The 21,611-nt window shown below is 28.0% G+C and overlaps 1 protein-coding gene across 4 annotated transcripts in view; it reads right to left on the reverse strand.

Moving 5' to 3' along the window:
• Positions 1 to 4,877: 4,877 nt before the first annotated feature.
• Positions 4,878 to 21,611, reverse strand: part of LOC136082374 (neuronal acetylcholine receptor subunit alpha-9-like) — a 28,419-nt gene continuing 11,685 nt past the window's right edge. The window contains exons 3-8 of one of the 4 annotated variants that reach the window (XM_065801491.1): positions 14,666 to 14,710; positions 14,469 to 14,578; positions 13,418 to 13,516; positions 11,624 to 11,787; positions 5,763 to 6,048; positions 4,878 to 5,578 (exon numbers count right to left, since the gene is read on the reverse strand). In XM_065801491.1, coding sequence (XP_065657563.1) covers positions 5,065 to 5,578; positions 5,763 to 6,048; positions 11,624 to 11,787; positions 13,418 to 13,516; positions 14,469 to 14,578; positions 14,666 to 14,710 — 1,218 coding nt within the window. In that variant the 3' untranslated portion in view covers positions 4,878 to 5,064. The remainder of the gene's footprint in view (positions 5,579 to 5,762; positions 6,049 to 11,623; positions 11,788 to 13,417; positions 13,517 to 14,468; positions 14,579 to 14,665; positions 14,711 to 21,611) is intronic. The other 3 variants (XM_065801492.1, XM_065801494.1, XM_065801493.1) reach the window with 3 other exon arrangements.

Below are 21,611 nucleotides of genomic sequence, written 5' to 3' on the forward strand. Positions count from 1 at the left end.
ATAGTATCAAGGATGTTTATTCTGACACTCAAGTGACTAAATTAGAATGTGTTGCGCACCATCAAAAGCTTGTTGGAACACGACTTAGAAATTGAAAAAAATTAGTGAGAGAACTTGGTGGTTGAAAAAGATTGACAGACGCAACAACTGATCGACGTCAAAATTTCTTTGGTGTAGAAATCAGAAAAAATACTGATAATTTAGTTGCCATGAATTCAGCAGGACATGTTACTCTTTTTCATCTCGCATTATCAAAAAATAGCTATTGGCATATCATCCAACGGGTGCAAGAAGTTGGTGTAATTTTAATAGCAACAAAGCAAATGGCACCAAAACCTACAAACCAGGTCCTGGTTTTCCATTAGTTCGCACATTTTTAACCAATACCTAATGGCACGAAAAAATTTCCGAAACGCTGTTAAGAAAGCACAAAACTATAACCTTTACAAAAAATACATAAAAATCGAGATGTTAAAAAATACCAATCCAAAAAACTTCTGGAATACTTTTAGAAATATACAGACTGATGCAAACTCAAAATTATTTACAATAAATAATAAAAAGGACAAGGAGTCAACCACAAGAGAATTCGCCGATAGTTTTGAAAAACGGTTGAACACTAAATCTATAACGCATACCGCGACGAGTTTTCAAGTTCCACCTTGTACAAAATTTGACTTTGTAATAATATCAGATGAAATTATAAGAACGGCTATCTCTTGCCTAAAATAAACAAAACCAAAGATGCATTTGGAATCTCTGCAGAACATTTAAAATATTTGCGTTGTGAAGCCCTAATTGAATGGCTAAAAAAATTCTTCACATTTTCTCTTAATCATGGTCAAACGCCAAAGTCGATGTCTACATCACTTATAATACCACTTGCTAAATCTTATAAAAAATCATTAACTGATCCAAATAACTACCGTGGTATCAGCATCATTCCAATCTTCACAAAACTAATCGAATATATAATCCTAATAATCTGTCCAGATCTAAAAGAAGCTCATCCTCTTCAATTCGGTTTCACCAAAAATAGCTCAACCCTACACGCCGAATTTGTTATTAGTGAAACAATTAAACACTACAACAACAACAACTCACCTGTTTATCTCTGTTCCCTCAATGCTGAAAAAGCTTTTGACAGCTGCAACTGGGACATTCTTTTTGAGAAACTGTACAATAATAAAAAATTACCACTTTATATTGTTAATACAATATCGTCATTATACAGGGAAAGTAGTGCTTCTGTGTCTTATCTAGGTTGCAAATCATCTCCATTCTATCTAACGCAAGCAGTGAGACAGGGATCGATTCTCTCGCCTCATTTGTACAATCTTTACACTCAAAACCTACTAGAAACCTTACAAAATGAAAGTGTCGTAGGAACATCAATAAATGGAAACTACACGGGTGTTGTAGCATATGCTGATGACATTATACTTCTTAGTTCCACCCTTTCTGGCCTACAAAAGCTAATTAATATCTGTAACATTTACACAAAAGAAAATTGCATAAAATTGAATGCTGACAAAACCGAGTTTTTGGTCACCGGAAAACATCAAATTAAAAAATGCACGATAACACTCAACCACCAAAAAATAAAACTAGACAATAAACTTACTCATCTAGGCTTTATATGGGACACAAAATATTCACCAATTGCCTCACTTAATCGTTTAAACATTGATAACCGAATATCCCATTTCCGGGCAGTAATACAGTCTTTAATTCAAGCTGGAATTCGTTTTGTTCACCCAAACTCTATTGTCCAGTTATATAAAACTTTAGCTGTTCCAACACTAACGTATGGTCTTGAGCTTTGCGACCATAAAGAAATGTTATTGCAAAAGCTTGATATAGTAGGAAGAACTGCACTGAAGTCACTACTAAACGTTTCAAAACATAGTAAAAATTATATACATCCCCTATTTTGTATTGAAGATATATCTATAATTACGCAACAAAATAAGACAAACTTATTTATTCGCCTGTTGAAAAACAAAATGACATTTGATATTCTTAAGTCAGTAAAAATTACTGGTTTAAAAAATATAATTCCTGAAACGGATCTTAAAATCTTAAAATGTGCAGTTGAGTACTGGAACTCAAAAAAACAAAGAACAATCTTCAAGGATGTTCTTGAAAATAAAATTCCTAGATCCTAGAGATTTTTTTTTGAAACTTTTTATTTACCTTACTTGTAATATATAGTGGGTGTTTAACAAATATATATATAAAAAAAAATTAGAGGCTGTATAAAAGATTAGACCTTTGTTTGATGAAATCACGAAAGAAGATGAGCTTCAAAAATGTCTTCATGGCAAGACTCAAAACGCAAATGAGTCGTTTAATAGAGAAATTTGGAATCGCAAACCGAAAACAAAATTTGTCACCTTGACAATACTAGAGTTTGGTGTGCATGATGCAGTGGCTAATTTTAACATTGGAATGAAATCATCAATTCTAATTTATGAAAAACCTTAACATTATTCCAGGGTATTATACAATAAATGGTTTAAATGACATTAACAAAGTACGCATTAAACGGTCGATTTATCGAGGAAAACTTCAGAATAAATTGCATCGTCAAAAGTTAAGGGCTAAAAAATGGAAAAAATTTAAAAAACTTTAGAAAAAAAAGACAAACATATGAGACATATGCTTTCCTTTTTAGGTTTCTAATTTCGACAAGATTTTTGTATGTAATATTTGGCATGTTTATAAATTTTTAAATTTATTTTTTACATTTTGCACGTTTTCTCAGTTTGAGGTTATTCAATCTGCCGGCCGCAATTACTCGAGAACCACTTGAGCTTTTTGTCTAAAATTTTCACCATTTCTTCCTTTTAATAAGAGCTATGTTTTACGGAGCAGAATTATGATATATTAAGGAAAAAACCGGTATGGCTGGTTTACCTTTTCAAAAAATGATCATTTTTCTGACACCATTTTAAGCAGACAGGTCCTCAGACCCAAAACCTTTTTTGCAAATCTGTTCCGTTTAAAACACAAAATTATTTTTAGACATATATATATATATATATATATATATATATATTTTTTTTTTGAACAAATATTTGCTTTTATTTTAACATAAACTGTTTAATACTCTAAAAAGTTGAATGCCCATTGATTTAAGAGGTACCTCCAGTTAACTGTTAAGTCTGGCTTGTCCACGGTGCCTTTTTGGAACTTGATCTCCAAGTTTTACGCTTTTATGGAGTGTTAGTAATGGAATGTTATAAGTTTTAGCTGTTTTCCTGATAGTAAATCCATGGTTTTTCACTTTATTTATTGCTGTTTGTGAGTTTTTTTTGAGTGTAATTTGCATTGCAACCTCTGCTATATTTCTTTCTTTTGTAATCCTAAAATTATCAAGGGGGATTAGTTAATAAAAGAGTATGAGCATACAAAGTGCAGAGTTTGCACAAAGCTTAAAAATGTCATATCTAAACCCCATTAAATGTTGTAGTTACCGTATACAAATTTTTATTATCTATGTTTTAAAACTATTTAGGTGATACTAATGACTGAAGAAAATAAACGTTTTTATAGCAAGTTTAATTGTATATTAAACAATTGTTAAAAGTGACTTTGTCTCTTTGTCGATTAATCAAATCTAAACCCTTTTCTTCCTCTTTTTTACTTAAAATTAGTTTCCTAATATTTATAATAATATTTTTTACTAAATAAATATTTAATTAAAAATATTTATTTAGTTTTTAGTTTTTATTTAGTTTTATAAAGATATTATTGTATTAAGCTGTAAAAGTAATAATTAGTAATTAACCCAAGTTAAAATTTGTTGGAACCTAAATGAATTCAAAATTAAAAAAGTTTGTTTTATATAATTACAAAAACTTGGTTCATTAAAAAAAAATCAACTAAGTTGTTTGTTTTTTTTTGTGAAAGTTTTTGCATAAGTTCATCGCAACTCGTGCGCAACCATAACTTTGCAAAAATGCTGCGAAACATTGTTAAATACGAAATAGTTACAAAAATAACGTTGAATTTTTCGACTTCCGTGACCTAAGTTGAGCTAAGCAAGAGCTACAAAAATTTGGTGAATACATACCCAGATGCAGTTGTAATCTAGTTTAGTTTTCTCAGCCTTTAATACTGATTGCCATTATAAAACTCATTTTTAGAATTATTATTTGATAAGATAGTTTACAAAAATGTTGTGTTAAAATATTAACATAGCAGGACCAGCACTTTATTTGGCCCTCAGCCTTTCTGTAGGAGTTTGATCTAAGAAGCTATGCTTTGCGTACAAATGTGAACATTTTGAGAATACGAAGGACAAGACGGTCTCCCACTTTCACTTTGTTACTAATTTAGAAAGAGATCTAGGAGTTCTTAGTTTAGAAGACCTTTAACTTAACGCTCAATTTACAGCTGGAGGAAGTCCATTTTGGAAAATTGTGTTGCGTTCCAATGGAAAAAACAGTAATCAACGCAACATCACTTAACATATTTAAAAATCATCTGAATAAATACTTAAGTTGGTAAAAAAAGAAGCAAATACTTTATAAAGTGTTCTTGTTACGTGCTACTTGTGTTACAGATGTGCACGACTATCAAAGATACACAGTTGCATGATGAAGCACACCCTCGTTGATATTTTTTTTTTTATAGAAAAGGTAGCAAACATTGTTATTTTATTTGAAAAAACTTACCGATAGTTGTAAACATTTAAAATTAATGATCACTGAAAGAAACTAAAATTTTTCTTCATAATATTAGGTGTATTATGAAGAACAAATTACTTTGTTCTTCATTTTACCTCTAGTTATGAAAGTAAGCAGAAACCTGTTGATAATATAAATATAAATATTTCTATTTCCCCTAAAAAGAAAATACACCAAAAAAGATTTTTTTAGTCTGAATCAAAATAAATTTAATTAAATATCATCTGCTAAATAATATAAACACGTCAAGACAAAAATAATACACTTATGTCAAGACAAGAGTTTGATAACTATAAAGTAAAATAATGTTTATTTATTAAATAATATTTTGTACTAAAAACGATTTATGAAAAACATTAAAAAAACACATTTAAAATACAACTTTTGGAGGATACGCAAAAATAAAAATAATGCTGATTCCAAGAAGTAACATAAACCCAGTAAGTAGAAGTTTATCAATTACGTAAGCAATATCTTCCCAATCACTACGATTAGTATCTCTCATACTAAAATTAATTAAATATTCGTTAATATGCTTTAGATAAGCAATCTCATTTTTGTCACAGCTTTTTGTGATGCCATAGATTTTTTTTAAATCCAAAAGATTTCGATCACGTTGAATGCCATGAAACTTAGGACTGTGACTTGTAATAACATGACTGTTAGTAGACGTTCTTCTTTGTTTTTTACAACCACTTTTTACTGAGTTCTGCTTATTTCGACAATATTTTGCTGCAACAATACGATATAAGTTTACAAAATTATTCCGTAAAAAATTAACTTTGAGCCATTTTGGTACAGGTACAATTTTTACACACATACAATAAATTAGACAGCTTGTTATTAACGCAAGTCCGATTACAAACAACAATATTTTATAGAATCTAAAAGAAAAAGAAATAATTTTAAGCTTTATATTTTTATTTAAAATTGTTAAATATTTTAGGTAAATAACTAATAAGTGATAATTAATTTTACTAACTGTAGGTAATGAAAGTTTTAGTAACATGAATATTATTACTTACTGCAGGTACTGAAGGTTCTATAGACATAAATATTACTACTTACATTACCAGAAGAGGCAGCGAATCAGAACTAGCAGGTACGGAGTCAGAAACAATGAGCATATAAACTAAAAGTGTAAGAAAGTTTCCCATAACCAAACTTGCTCGCTCTCCAGTAACTGGAGGGATTACAAAAGAAAAGCAAGACAGTAAAGTAATTAAAACTCCAGGAAGTATAATTTTAAACAAATAGTACTTTGCTCTTCGTTGAATGATTATCTCGTACGTTAAAGTAACAAAAGGATAGGGACAACAAGTAAAGTTTTCTAGACGCCGAGTAACATCAAATCCTAAAGTAAAGTAAATTTATGATACTAGTTGCGCAAATAATTTGCTACTAGAGAGTGCAGAAAGCAGATTGGCTTACTACTAGGACAGTTTATATAGCTGATTTGTTTAGGTAAGATATTTTTCACATCATCATCTAATTTTTTGCTATTGACAGACGGCTTTGTTTAAATTTAACAATTTTGAATTTAATAAAATGAGTAATAATCTAAAAAATTGGTTATGATACAAATTAAATTTTGAAGGCACTGGACTTTCAGTCCGCTTATCTTTCGTTTGGCTGCAAGAGTATTCAATAATATAAGAGTCTAATTTTTGCAACTTCTAAAAATGCTTATTATTCTAATTATAGTAACTACTTTAGCAAGCCCGTAGCAACGTGGGGGGGGGGGGGGGCAGATTGGGCATTTTTCTCCCCAAAAATTTTACAAATAAATAATTTTGAAGAAATTGACTTAAAAAATGAATAAAAAAAAAAAGTCCTCAAAACTATTTCAGGAAGTAGTGCCCCCCCCCCCTCCCAATATAATTTCTGTTCCTACGGTCCTGCTTAAGCAAAATAAATTTTAATACACAAAGTAAATAAAATAGCAAAACTTTTTATTAATTAACAGTAATGTTGTAGTATAAAATTTTACTCCCAGTTTTTTAAAACCCCCCAAAAAAAATTCATACTAAAACTTTATTATTATAAAAATAGGTATTTAAAAATGTTCATATAGTAATGTTTAATAAAAAGCTAGAGTCATATACCAGAATTCAACTTCCCATTAAAAACTTAATCTCAATTTTTACTTTGCGTTAACAATGCATTACTAGGTGTACATTGAAATATCTACACCTTTGACCTAGTACATTTTATAAATATAAAGGTAAATTATTCAAAATATGTACACCTAGTACCTAGGACATTTAATAACTTTTAAGATTAGAAGTAAAATTCTCAAATAAAAATTTTTACTACAAGTTAAAATTTAATATAAAATTTTACTAAGAAATTAAATATAAAATTTTAATATGGCATTTTTACTTAAAATTGCTATATATATATATATATATATATATATATATATATATATATATATATATATATATATATAAAGCAATTTTTACCCGTAATATAGCTTTTTTACCCGCGTGACACAAATGTAATATATAATAAGTTTGCATTGAACTGTTCTCAACACATTAAAAAAAAATCGCCTTTAAAAATTCCCTCTGATATATAAGGAATGGGAATAAAAATATCATCATTTAGAAATGTAAACATTAACTTTTTACTAATAAAAATTAACACTTTAAAAAAACTCTTTTTTCAAATCTTAAGTCTTTTCATTAAAATTAAATTAATAACTATTTAAAGTTTTTGTATTATATTGAATGTATTATTATTTTTATAAAAAGTAAATGAATTAAGTTGCCCGGAACCACCCTCCAAACATGTGTCCAATACCACCCGATCATACCTCATTCACAAATACTAGTTTTAAAACCAGTGAATAGAGGTAATAAAGATTTCTTTTTTATTAGTTATTGTAAATAGAAATGTATCTTTAATCAATAAAAAGTTATTAGTTTACATAAAAAATTAGTTATATTAATATGTGAATTAAATGTGGTGATATATCGCTTTTCTAGTGGTGAGAAACAATATCTTGCACTTCCAGCCTATCACTTCCAGCCAATCGCTTCGACATATTATGATAGATATTTTGCATATACCATATTTTCACTCAAATAATGTTTTTATAGTATTTAAAATCACATAGCTTCTTTAGTTTAAGCTGTACATCATGTGTTCAGAATTATCCGCCATCCGGGGCTACCCGCCTTTCCCATATAAAATGTGTTATTTTATCAAGTATTCAAATTTTTCCTTTTCTTTTTTTTTTCATTTTTCCCTTTTCAAAGTCTTTCTTTTCAGTTCTTTTTACATTTTAATAAAAATTGATTAAAAAAAAAAATTTTCGTCAAAATATATTCCTACTCGGTGTAGTTAAGGCGGTTTACAAATTATTCGAATTCTTTTATTTGGAATTAGCATAGTTTTATCAACATATTTTGTCCAAACAAGAGCTTTAGATGTTATAAATTTTTTTGCATCCGGTTTTTTTAATATTTAAAGAAACTTTTTTTTTCAATATAATTTTCAAAACCATTTTACTACCCTTAATAAAGTTTTTAGATTACTTTGGCTCATGAGCGTTAACATGAATTTAGTTAAAATCTTTTGAAAAAGTGCCTTTATTTACCTTAGATCCTAGATCTAATTGGTTCTGACGAATATTGACTATATATAGTTTGTCAAAATATAATATTTCTATCAATTTTTAAAAAAAGTACTAGAACTCCGACCAAGAAAAAGCTTATAATTAAAATTGCCAATAAACAATCAGAACAAATCATATTGTTAAACTATGATAACCATTTTACCTAAACAACGTATTTATTTAAAATCTTATTCAAATTTGGACAAGCAATTGTGTTTTTAAGAAGACTTTTTTTTAAAAAAAAAAAGAATCTTTGTTCTGGGTTTTTTTGCTGTAAACATTTACATTTTATGATACCGCAAAATTTATTTTTTTAATTTTTTTCGTCTTTTTATAATTCACAGACCTGATCATTTAACGGAAATATGACGTAACTACAAAATATCATACAGACGCTATAATATTTAAAAATTGTCCTAACAACACTGAGTACCGTAAACCGGGGTAACTTTGGCCAGCGGGGCAACTTTTGCCATTTTTAAAAATTTTAATTAAACATCTATATATTTTAACAGTTAAGTAACGTTTTACTATTTTTGTTTTATTTGTAAATGCAATCTTTCTTGCTTAAATTTTGATATGAAGTTTGTTGCAAATGCTCTTTACTATAAGTGAAAAAGAATGAAAACTACATCTTGGTAAAACACAATCAAAAACTGTAAAACAGAATGTTGTCTGGGCGAAGATAAAAATGATAGCAAACAACTCAGTTTTACTTCTGTTTTAAAGACAAAGGTTCAGATAAAATTAAGTGAAAAGTTTTTGGCTCAAGTTACAACATTCTGGTTTTTTTACAGGGTGGTCAAAGTTACCCCGTAGGTTTATACTCTTTTGCCAAAAGAGTATAAACCTACGGGGTAACTTTGACCACCCTATAAAAAAACCATTATTTTATATTTATTTATTATTTACTATATTATTTACATGGCCATATGGAATATTATTGGCCATGGAATATTATTTACATGGCCAAAGTTACCCCAAAAGTTTTGGGGTAACTTTGGCCATGTAAATAATATTCATTTTAAAGTAGTTTGATCGTTATTTATTATAACCAGAGTATTTTTTTGAAGCATGTTATCCGAACAATTTATTTTGAAAAACAGTTTTTAGCATGAATGTATTTTAGGATTTTAAAAAAAGTATATTTTCTTGTTAAACTATTTGTTGTTGTTGTTGCTAAATCATAATTGTATTAACTTCATTACAAAATTAAAATTTATAGACTCTTATTTTTAAATTTAGTTGCAATTTAATAAAATTATATAATAGTTTAATAAATTACTACATTGCAGTTTGCTTGTGTTGTTTATATTTACTTTTGTTTAAAGCATAATGTCTCTTAAATATAACAAGCATAGTGTTGGAAAATGTGCATAAACACTTGTTCTAATACCAGTTCTTTTGAAAAAGTGTATGGGTGCAATTAATGAACGTATGTCTATTCATCAAGCCTCAAAAAGGTTTAGTATACCAGGAAGCACTATACATAATAAAATGAAGTCAATGCATAAAAAATGCATTGGTGCACCAGCCATATTTACTTATGATAAGGAGCAGTTATTCTCATCTAGAATCAAGGTTATGTGTGATTGGGGATTTCCATTAAATAAACTTGATGTTTAAATGTTATTTGCTGGTTATTTAAAATTGCAAAATCGTACTGTAAAAATATTTAAAAACAATGGTGATGATTGGGTCTCAAGTTTTATGAAATGTTCACAGTTAACCCATAGAATTGCATCAAATATTATAAGAAAACATGCAGCTATAAACAAAGAACAACTAAAAATTTATTTTGACAATATTAGACTTGAGCTTGAAGGCTTTTCCACCTTATAACATTTGAAATTATGATGAAACAAATTTGCGTGATGACCCTGGAAATAAAAAAGTTGTTATGAATTGTGGAACTAAGTACCTTGAGAGAATAATGAATTGCAGTAAGGCTTGTTTCTCTTTAATGTTTTGTGGAAATGGTGTCGGAGAAATTCTTTTGCCTAGATTCATATGCCTTCTGCCCAATTCAACCCATATGCTTTAACCTCTTGATATTGCATTCTTTGCACCATTAAAGAAAGCATGGAGAAGTATACTTCTAGTTTGGAAACTTACTTCTCGTGATAAAAAATTTGCAACGTTACCAAAAGAAGATTTCTCTAAGTTCCTGAATGATTTAATGACATCCATTAATGAATGTTCAAGAAAAAATTTAATAAGTCGATTTAGAACTTGTGGTTTGGTGCCATTTAATCCTAATCCAGTGTATATCAAGTCACCAAGTGAAAACGTCTTGAGTTCTCGTAAAGCTTTAGACCAAGGTCTTTTAGACATTAAATGAGAAAAAAAATGACCGTGGTGATAAAAAAGATGTTACACAAAGTAAAAATAAAAATAATATATCCAAAAAAAGACTTAAAATTGAACCAGGACAATCTATTTCTGTAGAATACAATAGTGAAACAGAAACACCATCTGAAGGTGAATCAGTCACTACTGAATTTATGATAGATTACTAAAGAGATGCCTAAATTTTTTTTTTTTAAACAGAGTTTATGTTACAAATTGTTTGTTTATTCTTTAGTACTCTCTTATTTTTTGCTTTTTCTGACATTTAATAAAAAAAAAAAAAAAAAGAAATCAAATTATTTTAGCTAATATGTTTAATATTTTTTTTATTGTTCCTTCTTTAATTTCTTGACATATTTTAGGTACCCCTTTCTGAAATAAATGCTAAATGTAAGTTTAAATTATATTAAATGTGATTAATAACACTTAATTTACATCTGGTGCTAAAAAACAATTTACTATGACAAAGTTACCCCATTGCCGGGTAACATTGACCACCTCATTTTTTCCATAAAATCTTGGATTTGATGAATACAATGAATACGCCATTTTACTAATTAAATGATATTAGTAATGCACAACTTTTAGCATCAAAATAGTTTTGGGAAAATATTCATTTTTTTCAAAAAGTTATCTTCTTTATCAAAATTGGTACAAAGTTACCCCGGTTTACGGTAGTTTAAATTAAAACTCTTGACCTATTTTAAAGTTTTTTTTTTACTACATAGACACTGTTTACTATAAAATTTTGTCTAAATGCTAACAACATTAATGCCATAGAATGCCAACTGTTTACTGTTTACGTTCCACAAAATTAGTTATAACTTAATCGAATAACGCTGCTGCAGATCCATTATAATAGCTTTAGGTTAAAAACCAAAAATTGCATAATATGTACTAACTTTTATTTATCATAAAAATTTACAAATGTTTTAAAAATTAAATCTAATAAGCTTACCACTTATAAAAAACTGTCCATTTTCATCAAGGGTTGATAAATCACCTCTGGAATTTTTGGGATAGATATCAATAGCTCTGTAATCATTTGCCCAAGATCCAAAAATAAGTAGACATTTTTGTTCATCAAAAGGAAAATATTTTGTATCAATTTTGCAGCTACTTCTAAATAAAATTACACATTTGTTATAACAATGTACATGCTTATTAACATAAAGTATGTTCTTGTTTTACACAGGCTTTACTATATAAAGCTCACATGTGTTACAACATAACTTACACATGCAGTATAGATACTATATTGAATTATACACTATACCTTCACTCATTTAATGATTTAAGAGGTTATGAGTGATAAAATATTACTATTTACAGCATACACTTAGATGTATTGTTTACGTATACATACACTTTTTTTGTTGTGATTGATGCATAGAGAATGCCAAGATAAAAAGTATACGAAAGTAAAAAAATATTTGGTATGAAACAGCATACGAAAAAGAAAGATGAAACTAAGATAAGAGATCAGGCTCTTGTAAAATACCATAAACAAGTAGGAAAATTATATTCAAAATGTTTAAAAAAGAAATATATAGTTAAAAAAAGAAAGCAAAATTTAATCATTGTATTAGATCAAGAAGGAAACGAGTTGGCTCGTAATATACAATTCATAAAAAAACTTCTAAAACATGAAGCTGAAAATATACAACGTGAAACACTAATAAACGATAACGAAAGAACAGTAGTTGATAGAAAATCAGTTAACTAACAGACCAATGAAGTTTTACTATTAGGTATAAAGAATTTTTATTTAAATGCTAATAGAAGCTTTCCCAAACAGAAAGAACTGCTGAGAGTTGGTAACTACGAAATACGTAACATTATGCCATTCGATTTGTAAGAATGTGTTCACGTGGAACGCATTATAACTCGTACTCTTAGGTGCTTAATACATTGGAGGAGACAGTTATTACTTTTCTTACAATTTTCCCACCCACCCGAGTTTATCACAAATTTTATTGTATTATTTGTTGTCAGTAGTTTTCAGGGTTTTATATAATTCTTTTAAACCCTTCCCAGTCAGTTGCAGAAGCAATGCCTTTTTATACGCATCTTGTGCGACTCCAGTTGCAACTAGATACAACTTAAAATCTTCCTTGCATATCTTCCACTGTTTTTCTAAATTATTTGAGTCATTTTCATTAATAATAAATTGATCTACACCAGGTAAATTGTTAATTATTTTGTCGTTGCTTAATCTTCGTCACAAACTGTTGTGTTCTCAAACATATAACTAACAACTCTCATTTTATTCATTTTAAAGTTTATTACTTACGTGATTCATAGTACCAACACTTAATACATGCCGTATGCTCTTATGGCATACTCTTATGTAAATAAAAAAATCGTACTCTCATAAAAATAAAAAGCTTTGTATATTTAGTCGTTGTATTGCAGAGCAGAATTGACACATGTATTGTATCAGTAACGTTACAATGGGTTTACTAAATGGTTGAGTAAATTTGAACTTATCAAATTCATATCTGGTGCTGAACACTTGTACTGAATCTTTTTCTACGTAATGCCAATCACACAACAACCTCTTTAATTAGTTTTCTCTTCTTTATAATAATGCATCGTTAATGTTTGCGTTGTTCTCTAAAAAACTTTATGGCAAAAATCTAGGCGCCAAAGACTATATCTTATTAAAAAGCAATTTAAAAAGTAATAAGTAAAAGTTATAATAATAAGGGTTCAAATTTAAATAACTAAATTAAGCTTAATAAAGAAATACCGCAAGATAATTGGTAAAAACCAAACAACGCTGCCATCACTATTGATTGTAGCTTTCGTTTTTCCATAAATATCTAAACCTTGAAATTCTTCATCTACACTAAAGATTTTAACAAAGATTAAGTTTACCCTTTTAAATTTATGTTTATTGAAAAAATGTGAATAAAAGTTTTTAATACTATCAAGAAGACAAATGAACAAACTAGTACACAAGCATTTTTGTAAAAGATTTAGGCATAAGGGAAAACGGGGAAAGATGGCAAATGGGAAAAAATGGTTTTTCAATTAACAGTTCAATAAAAAAAATTTAAAATGTGTGGAAACAAAACTGTGTTTATATCTTGAATGGTAAAACACCAATTCGCTTTTTTAAATATTGTTAACATTTTATACGCATAAATTTACTTTTTGCACTTAAAAAATACCTCGGTTTCGGTTATTTCTAATTGATGGTGTTTTTTGGGTGTAACTTTAATAGAAATACTTTTTTACAACTTATGTTTATTTTGAGTTACTTAAGTAAGAGTAGTTTGCAGTTTTTAAAATTTAAATCATCTTGATCCTTTCAGATGGCAAGTTTGCATTTTAGTTTTTATTACAAATTTTTTCTGCAAACGAAAAAGTCACGCAGGCAATGAATTAGTATGATATAACAACCATACTAACAAAGTATTATGGTTTTGGAACCGATAGTTTGCCATCTTGCCTCCACTACAAATATTTTTAAAACAATTTAGGCGTACAAACGTTTTTTAAACAAATAAACAAACAGAAAATTTTTAAATGCTTTTGGTGCAAAAACGGTTTTTAAGCAACTTAGGCATACAAACATACACTTTTTTCGAATTAACACACAATCATTTTAAAACCAATTTAGGTTTACAAACGTTTTTGTAAACAAATTAGCATATTGCTTAAATTGTCACGTAAAAATACGATATAAATTTATATTCAATATAAAAAAACATATTTTAAATGGCTGAAAGTGTCAACATTTTCTTGTATATAAACAGTATATAAATTTACCTGTAAACATCCTCATAAAAACTTACTTGTTGTAAAGAGTTATATCTGGTTTCCATATTCTATCTGTACTGACTGTCACGCTACTTATACCTTCCCAGTCACTGGCATTCCATTGAAAATATTTTTCGTGCCAGTACTTAGTTCAAAAAAAAAATGCGAATCATTCATACCACAAAACACTTTAAATAAAGAAAATGCAAAAAAGAAAACTTATTGTACATACTTGTCTTACCCATACATATAAATGAAGCACTTCATTTTTTTCATTCTGTATTTATAAAAAATAAAAAATAAAAATAAATATATATATATATATATATATATATATATATATATATATATATATATATATATATATATATATATATATATATATATATATATATATATATATATATATATATATATATATATATATATATATATATATATATATATATATATATATATATATATATATATATATATATATAGCAAGAATTAAATTAAACCATCTATATGCTGTTTTTCTCAAAAGCTTAGCAACATTAGAGTATTAGTAATTTTAATTAAAAATTAAACTAAACTGCAATTAGTATTTACTCATAAAAAGTAAACCATAGTGTGTAATTAATTGACGTTATTTTGACGATAAAGCAAAGCAGTAATTCCTAGATTAACAACATTTAATTATTAAGCCTAACTTGTGTAATGAAGCTGTCGCTGCTCACAAAAAACCTTATTATGTTTTTTAATAATAATGTTTTTCAAGTTAAGGAAAAGATAAAGCAGTTGTTGGCATTTTTCTGTAGCTAAAGAATTGCAGTAGCTTAAAAATATATTACTTATATACAATGTTTACACTGGTTATAGCTTAATATGGGACATTGCACAGTGGGAACATTCCATTGAAATAGGTGAAGATACAATCGTTGTATTTATGTGGAGGAAGGGGAAGGAGGAAAAGATGCACATTAGCGCTGGGGGCATCATTTAAATTTTTTATATGTGATGCTTTGTTTAAATAATGGACAATTTTCCACTGCTCCGAACTTGATAAGTTGGTGTTAAAGATATTATAGAAAAAACAAAAAAATTGCCGAGATTGAAGCCCCGGATCAAAAATACGCCAAAAAGCTCCCCTCCCCATCCCAAATATGAGGGCAGTTAGTCCAAAAAAAGATTTTTGCTGCTATCATATACTAAATTTAAATTCATTGAAAGGTTTTAACTTTCATTAAATAATCTTTTATTTCCTGAAAGTTATGATTTTGTAAAGTTTACAACACCACATTTTTGGGGAGGGGTAAAACTTTATTATACAGCGGAGAAAATAGAATTAGCCTCACCATGTGCTGATCCAATATTTTGTAAATCTGTAAACAAGTTTGTGCGGTACAACTTTTGTATCCACACACATATAATTACTGTTACAAACAACAACTTTTTAGATTATAATATAGCATAATTAAATTGCGGAACATTTGATAAAACCATAAAATGTATAATACTTGATATTTGCGGTAACAAATAGAATTAGCCTCATCAATAATTATTTTCAGTTTACTTGTATATTTTGATCTGGTGATACGCATTTGTGAGTTAGTTTTTTATTATTATTTGTAAGTTAAACAAAGACTGTGAAATCAGTGCTCATAAAGTTTTTAACATTTGGTTTTTGATACCTTTATTTGAAATGGGACGTGGTAAGCGTTTAACGAATGAAGAATTAGCAGTAATCAAAGCATACAAAGATACAGGCTTATCTAATCGGGAAATTGCAAAGAAAATTAAAAGATCTCCAAAAGTGGTTAACAATTACTTCAAGATTGGCGTTAATTATGGAGCCTATAAGGGAAGTGGTGGCAAACGTAAAATTGATAATCGTACTAAACGAGTTATTGTACGTCGTGCTGCTGCTCAGCACATGACTGCATCTCAAATTCGTGCTGATTTACAATTACCTGTATCTGTTCAACGTGTGAGACAAATCTTACATGAAGATCCAAACACAGTTTTGAAAAAGCGTAAACCAAAACCAAAATTTACTGCTCGTCATAAAAAAGTTAGATTACAATTTGCAAAAGAACACATGTCTTGGCAAGAAGAGTGGCATCAAGTTCTCTTCAGTGATGAAAAAAAGTTCAATCTAGATGGTCCTGATGGCTATTAATATTACTGGCACGATCTTCGAAAAGAGAAAGAAACTCGGATGAGTCGTAACTTTGGGGGTGGAAATGTTATGGTTTGGGGGGCTTTTTCCTTTGCTGGAAAACTTCCACTGGCATGGATTTCAACAAAAATGAATTCACAGGACTACATTGACTTATTAGAAATAAGTTTACTTGAACATGGTGAGGAATTGATGGGTGAAACTTTCACTTTCCAACAAGATAATGCTACTATCCATAATTCAAAGCTTACAAAAGCTTGGTTTAGAGAAAAAAATATTCACGTAATGGAATGGCCCGCACGTAGTCCAGACCTTAACCCAATTGAAAATCTATGGGGAATACTTTCTAGAAAGGTTTATGAAAATGGTAAGCAATTTGAATGCACTTTGGAGCTGAAAACTCGTATCAGAGAAGCTTGGAATGAAATATCTATAGAAACTATCCAAAATCTTGTGACTAGTATGTCAAACCGCATATTTGAAGTCATTAAAAATTCAGGAAGCTATACTAAATACTAAATGAGCGAAAAAACAAAATATTTTCTTTATTTTTTGTATATAACGCTAATGAGGCTAATTCTATTTTCTCCACAAATTTAATATTTTTAATTTTTTTTTCCATTTGGAATTAATTAAGCATACCAATTTATAAACTTTTTAGTTGTAGTAGAAGTAACAAGAAATAAAGTAGATTTCATAATTGTTTACCTGCAATTTTTGTTAAATTAGAACAAAAAATAAAGGTGAGGCTAATTCTATTTTCTCCGCTGTAGTTACTACAGTTATTTAACAAATTATTGAATGAGAATTAAAGTCTGTCGTTTTAATTCTCAACTTACAATAAACAATAATGATGATAAAACTAATAATCAAGTTTATTAAACTAATAATTTTTTTTTTTTAATTTTTGTTATTTAGGTGCCCCAAGAAGACCTAACGGTTTTGTCACAGAGCACCGCGGAAGTGCATTTAACCAGGAAGTTAACGTCTCCTTCCTCACCATGACGCGAATATATGTCTAGAGCTCGTTTTGAACCTGTAATAAACTTTTGGGATATTCCTGTTTCCAAACTCCATTGGTTTGAGCCGAAACACTGCAATTTTTTAAATAAACGCGCATATACTATTTAGGAATTCATGTTGTTTTTAATCGATTAGTAAGACATCAAAGATGCACTTTTGAACTTTTTTTTTTTAATTAATTATGTATTTTAAAATATTAACACATGAAATTAAAATAAAAAATAACTTTTTCCTTTCAAGAACAACACAAAAAAATTTACTTTAGTTTTCCATGCCTTAAATTTGTTTAAGGCATGGAAAACTAAAAGTTTTCCATGCCTTAAACTTTAAATTTAAAGTTTTTTATTTTTTTTAAAAACATCAATTTTTCAAATTTATTTGCGCCAAAGAATGCGCATGATCACAGCCACACTTCTCTGGGAAGTTATAACTAAAAAAACTGCATGAGATTGATAAAAAAAAAGAAAAAAAGAAACCACTTTTAAAATAATTTACTTACACATTATATATATATATATATATATATATATATGTATATATTTTAACTTATTTATAGTTTACAATTATTAATCATAATATAACAATATATAAACTTGGCATCTGAAAGAAGATCTTGTTGCCAGAACCATATATAATACATCAAACGCGTATATATAATAAAATAAAAGTACAGTTGATTTAATAACTATTAACAATGTAGTATAAACAAAGACTGAAAATAATTTTACAAATTATCTAGAGTGAAAATAATTTTACATTTCAAAAATATTTATATATATTGCTAGTAGAAAGAATATAGTTTTTTAATTTAGTTTTTAAAACGGAAAACGAAATTGACAAATCAAAATTAGGAATAACAATTTTGTTCCATAAATACGGTGCTCGATAGTTTATGCAAATATATTATATATATACATATATATATTTTAATCCAGTAGTGACAGATATAAGAAGACTTTATCTTAAAAGATTATCAACGCAGTGCAAGCAACAAGTATAAACACAAACTTATGGACAAATGTGGCAAAATATTGCTTATATGGCAAGTATTTTGTAGTTGCAGAAAAAAGTAGAGATTTTGTGATGTCATCAATTTTGAATTCATAAATTTATATTCAAGCGTGTCTTTAAAAGTGACTTTTAGAACTCATTCCGTCCCTTGACTTTTATTTTGACCTGACTTAGCTACATGCCACTACGCTAAGAAAAAAAAAGTCAAATTGTTGTAAAATAAAAAGGGTTAGTTTTGCACCAAAAAAGCTCAATTCACCAAAGTCCACGATTCCGGCCTATCAAAAATATTGGAGTATTAGCAAATGATATTTTTTTAAAACAAACAAAACTATTAGTTCAGTATAAATTTTGCTGAAGACATCGTCAAATAGCAGAAAAATAACTATAACACTTATGAAAAAGTTAATAGCCACCATCAGCAGTAGCGTACGATTATTATTTATATATAAAGACAAATTTTGAAACTAGAAGTATTTTTATAACCTTTAATTTCTCAACTTTAAATAAAAACCAAAAAATTTTTTGTCTCGTTTGATGTAATCATTCAAGCCCACCTCTGTGCAAGTTTTGCGACATCGGTTAGGAAGGAGGCGTGAACTTCCAATTAAATGCTCATTCGCGGTGCTCTGTGATAAGACCGTAAGGACTTCTTGGAGCACCTAAATAAAATTAAAAAAAAGAAGAAAAAAAAGTGCCATAAGAAAACTAGACAAATGTTTTGGAAAGCAGATTTTGGTAAAGTTTTCTGTTTCTTTTCATCACGTTTTTTTCACTCAGTATGTATTAACAATGAAAAAAAACAAAAACAAAAAAAGAGAATGGAAAATTTTTCAATAATGTTTTAAGGAGCAAAAAAGAGGTCACATTTAATATTTTTGGAAATGAGTAAGAAAAATAAAAAATAAGCTATAAGAAATAAGCCACAAGACACAAACAAGAAATGAGCTGAAAGATACATGAGACTTCATACTTTTTTGTACTGTCACCACTCACATCTTTCTTTATTTCTTTGTATTGTATATATGTATGTTATATATATATATATATATATATATATATATATATATATATATATATATATATATATATATATATATATATAACATACATTATATATATATGTATGTTATATATATATATATATATATATATATATATATATATATATGTATATATATATATATATAACATACATTATATATATGTATCTTTTATATATATATATATATATATATATATATATATATATAACATACATTATATATATGTATCTTTTATATATATATATATATATATATATATATATATATATATATATATATATATATATATATATATATATATTTATATAGATATATTTATATATATATATATATATATATATATATATATATATATATATATATATATATAATATATATACATATATACATGTATATTTAGGCCCGTAGGAACAAAAATTATATTGGGAGGGGGGGGCAGCGCCAGATTAAGGGGCCCCGAAATAATTTTAAGGACTTTTTTTGTTTTTTCAAGTCATTTTTTCAAAATTATTTACTTGAAAAATTATTGGTGGGGCAAATGCCCCTGCTGCTCCCCAGTTGCCACGGGCCTGTGAGCAAAAAACTTCCAATAAAACACCTTCTTTTGTTTTTAAATTTTAAAATCTTTTAGGCTAAAAACGTAATTTTCAAGAAAGAGTTTGATTTTCAGGAAAAGATTTCTTTGAACTTGTTTAAATCTTATTAAAGCAATCATTTTAGTCTTTTTTTTATATTTTATAATTTTCCATTTCTTTAAAACTTTTTATTTTTCATAAAGATGTTTAGTTTTCCCGATAAGTTTTCACTTTTGCCCAATGATGAAAGTCAAAGCGGGACATCACGTGATATAGCTAATATTTCCGGGATATATATTTTATCTTTAACAAAACGAAATTTTTTATTAAGTATTATTTTTTTAAAATTTAAGAAAACGCAGTGTCTTCTTTTTTATGTGTTTATAAAAAATAATAGTAAAAACCATTCCTTGATTTTATACGACAAAATAAAAAACCATAAACCATCCCTTGATTTTTAACGACGAAAAACCATTTCTAGATTTTAAACGATGAAAAACGATGAAAAACCATTTCTTGATTTTAAACGATAAAAAAACGATGTAAAACCATTCCTTGATTTTAAACGACGAATACCATATGTTTGTTTGCTTTTTATAATTTTAAATAATAGTAACTTTAAACATTTTGCTGTATTTTATTATCAAAAAATTAACTTTTTTTTATTAAAATTGTTATATTACAACTGGTTATATTATTTTTAGATTTGAGTAGCCGTGGCGCAGTGGTAGCGCACTTGCGTTAGAAACAAAGGGTCCCTTGTTCGAACCCACCTCTGGGCAAGTTTAGCGGCATTGGTTAGGAAAGAGGCGCAAACTCCCAATTAAATGCTCATCCACGGTGCTCTGTGATAAGACAGTAAGGGCTTCCTGGGGCACCTAAAATAGAAAAAAAAAAAGAAGAAAAATATTTTTTTTAACTAAGTATTTTCTTCTTGTTGGTAATGCTTTGTATCTAATTTATCATCATTTGGTTATTTTACGATTCATAATGGCTATACCATGTTGATAGTAAATGGATTGAAAGCATGAGAATGTTTTTGTAAAGAAAAATCTGGCGAATCTGCCTATTGCAAAAATTGCGGTGTAAAAATAGTGTGCAAAGAATTTTCTAAAAGTGGGCTCCTTCGTCATTTAAAAAACGCGCACAAAGAAAATGATTTAAATATAAAGCGTCCACATGAAGACAGTAAATTGGAAATTCGAAATGTGCAAAAAAAAAAAAAAAAAAAAAAAACACAACGTTTGTTCAACAGTAGGATATTGAGGAGATTGTGTCAAAGCTAGGTTAAGTGGTGATAAACATCAGATGTATTATGGACTTCATTTAACAGCATGTGATGTTTTTTACAAAAAGGTCAAA

The sequence above is a fragment of the Hydra vulgaris genome, chromosome 07 (assembly GCF_038396675.1).
Source record: "Hydra vulgaris chromosome 07, alternate assembly HydraT2T_AEP".
Lineage (NCBI taxonomy): Eukaryota > Metazoa > Cnidaria > Hydrozoa > Anthoathecata > Hydridae > Hydra > Hydra vulgaris.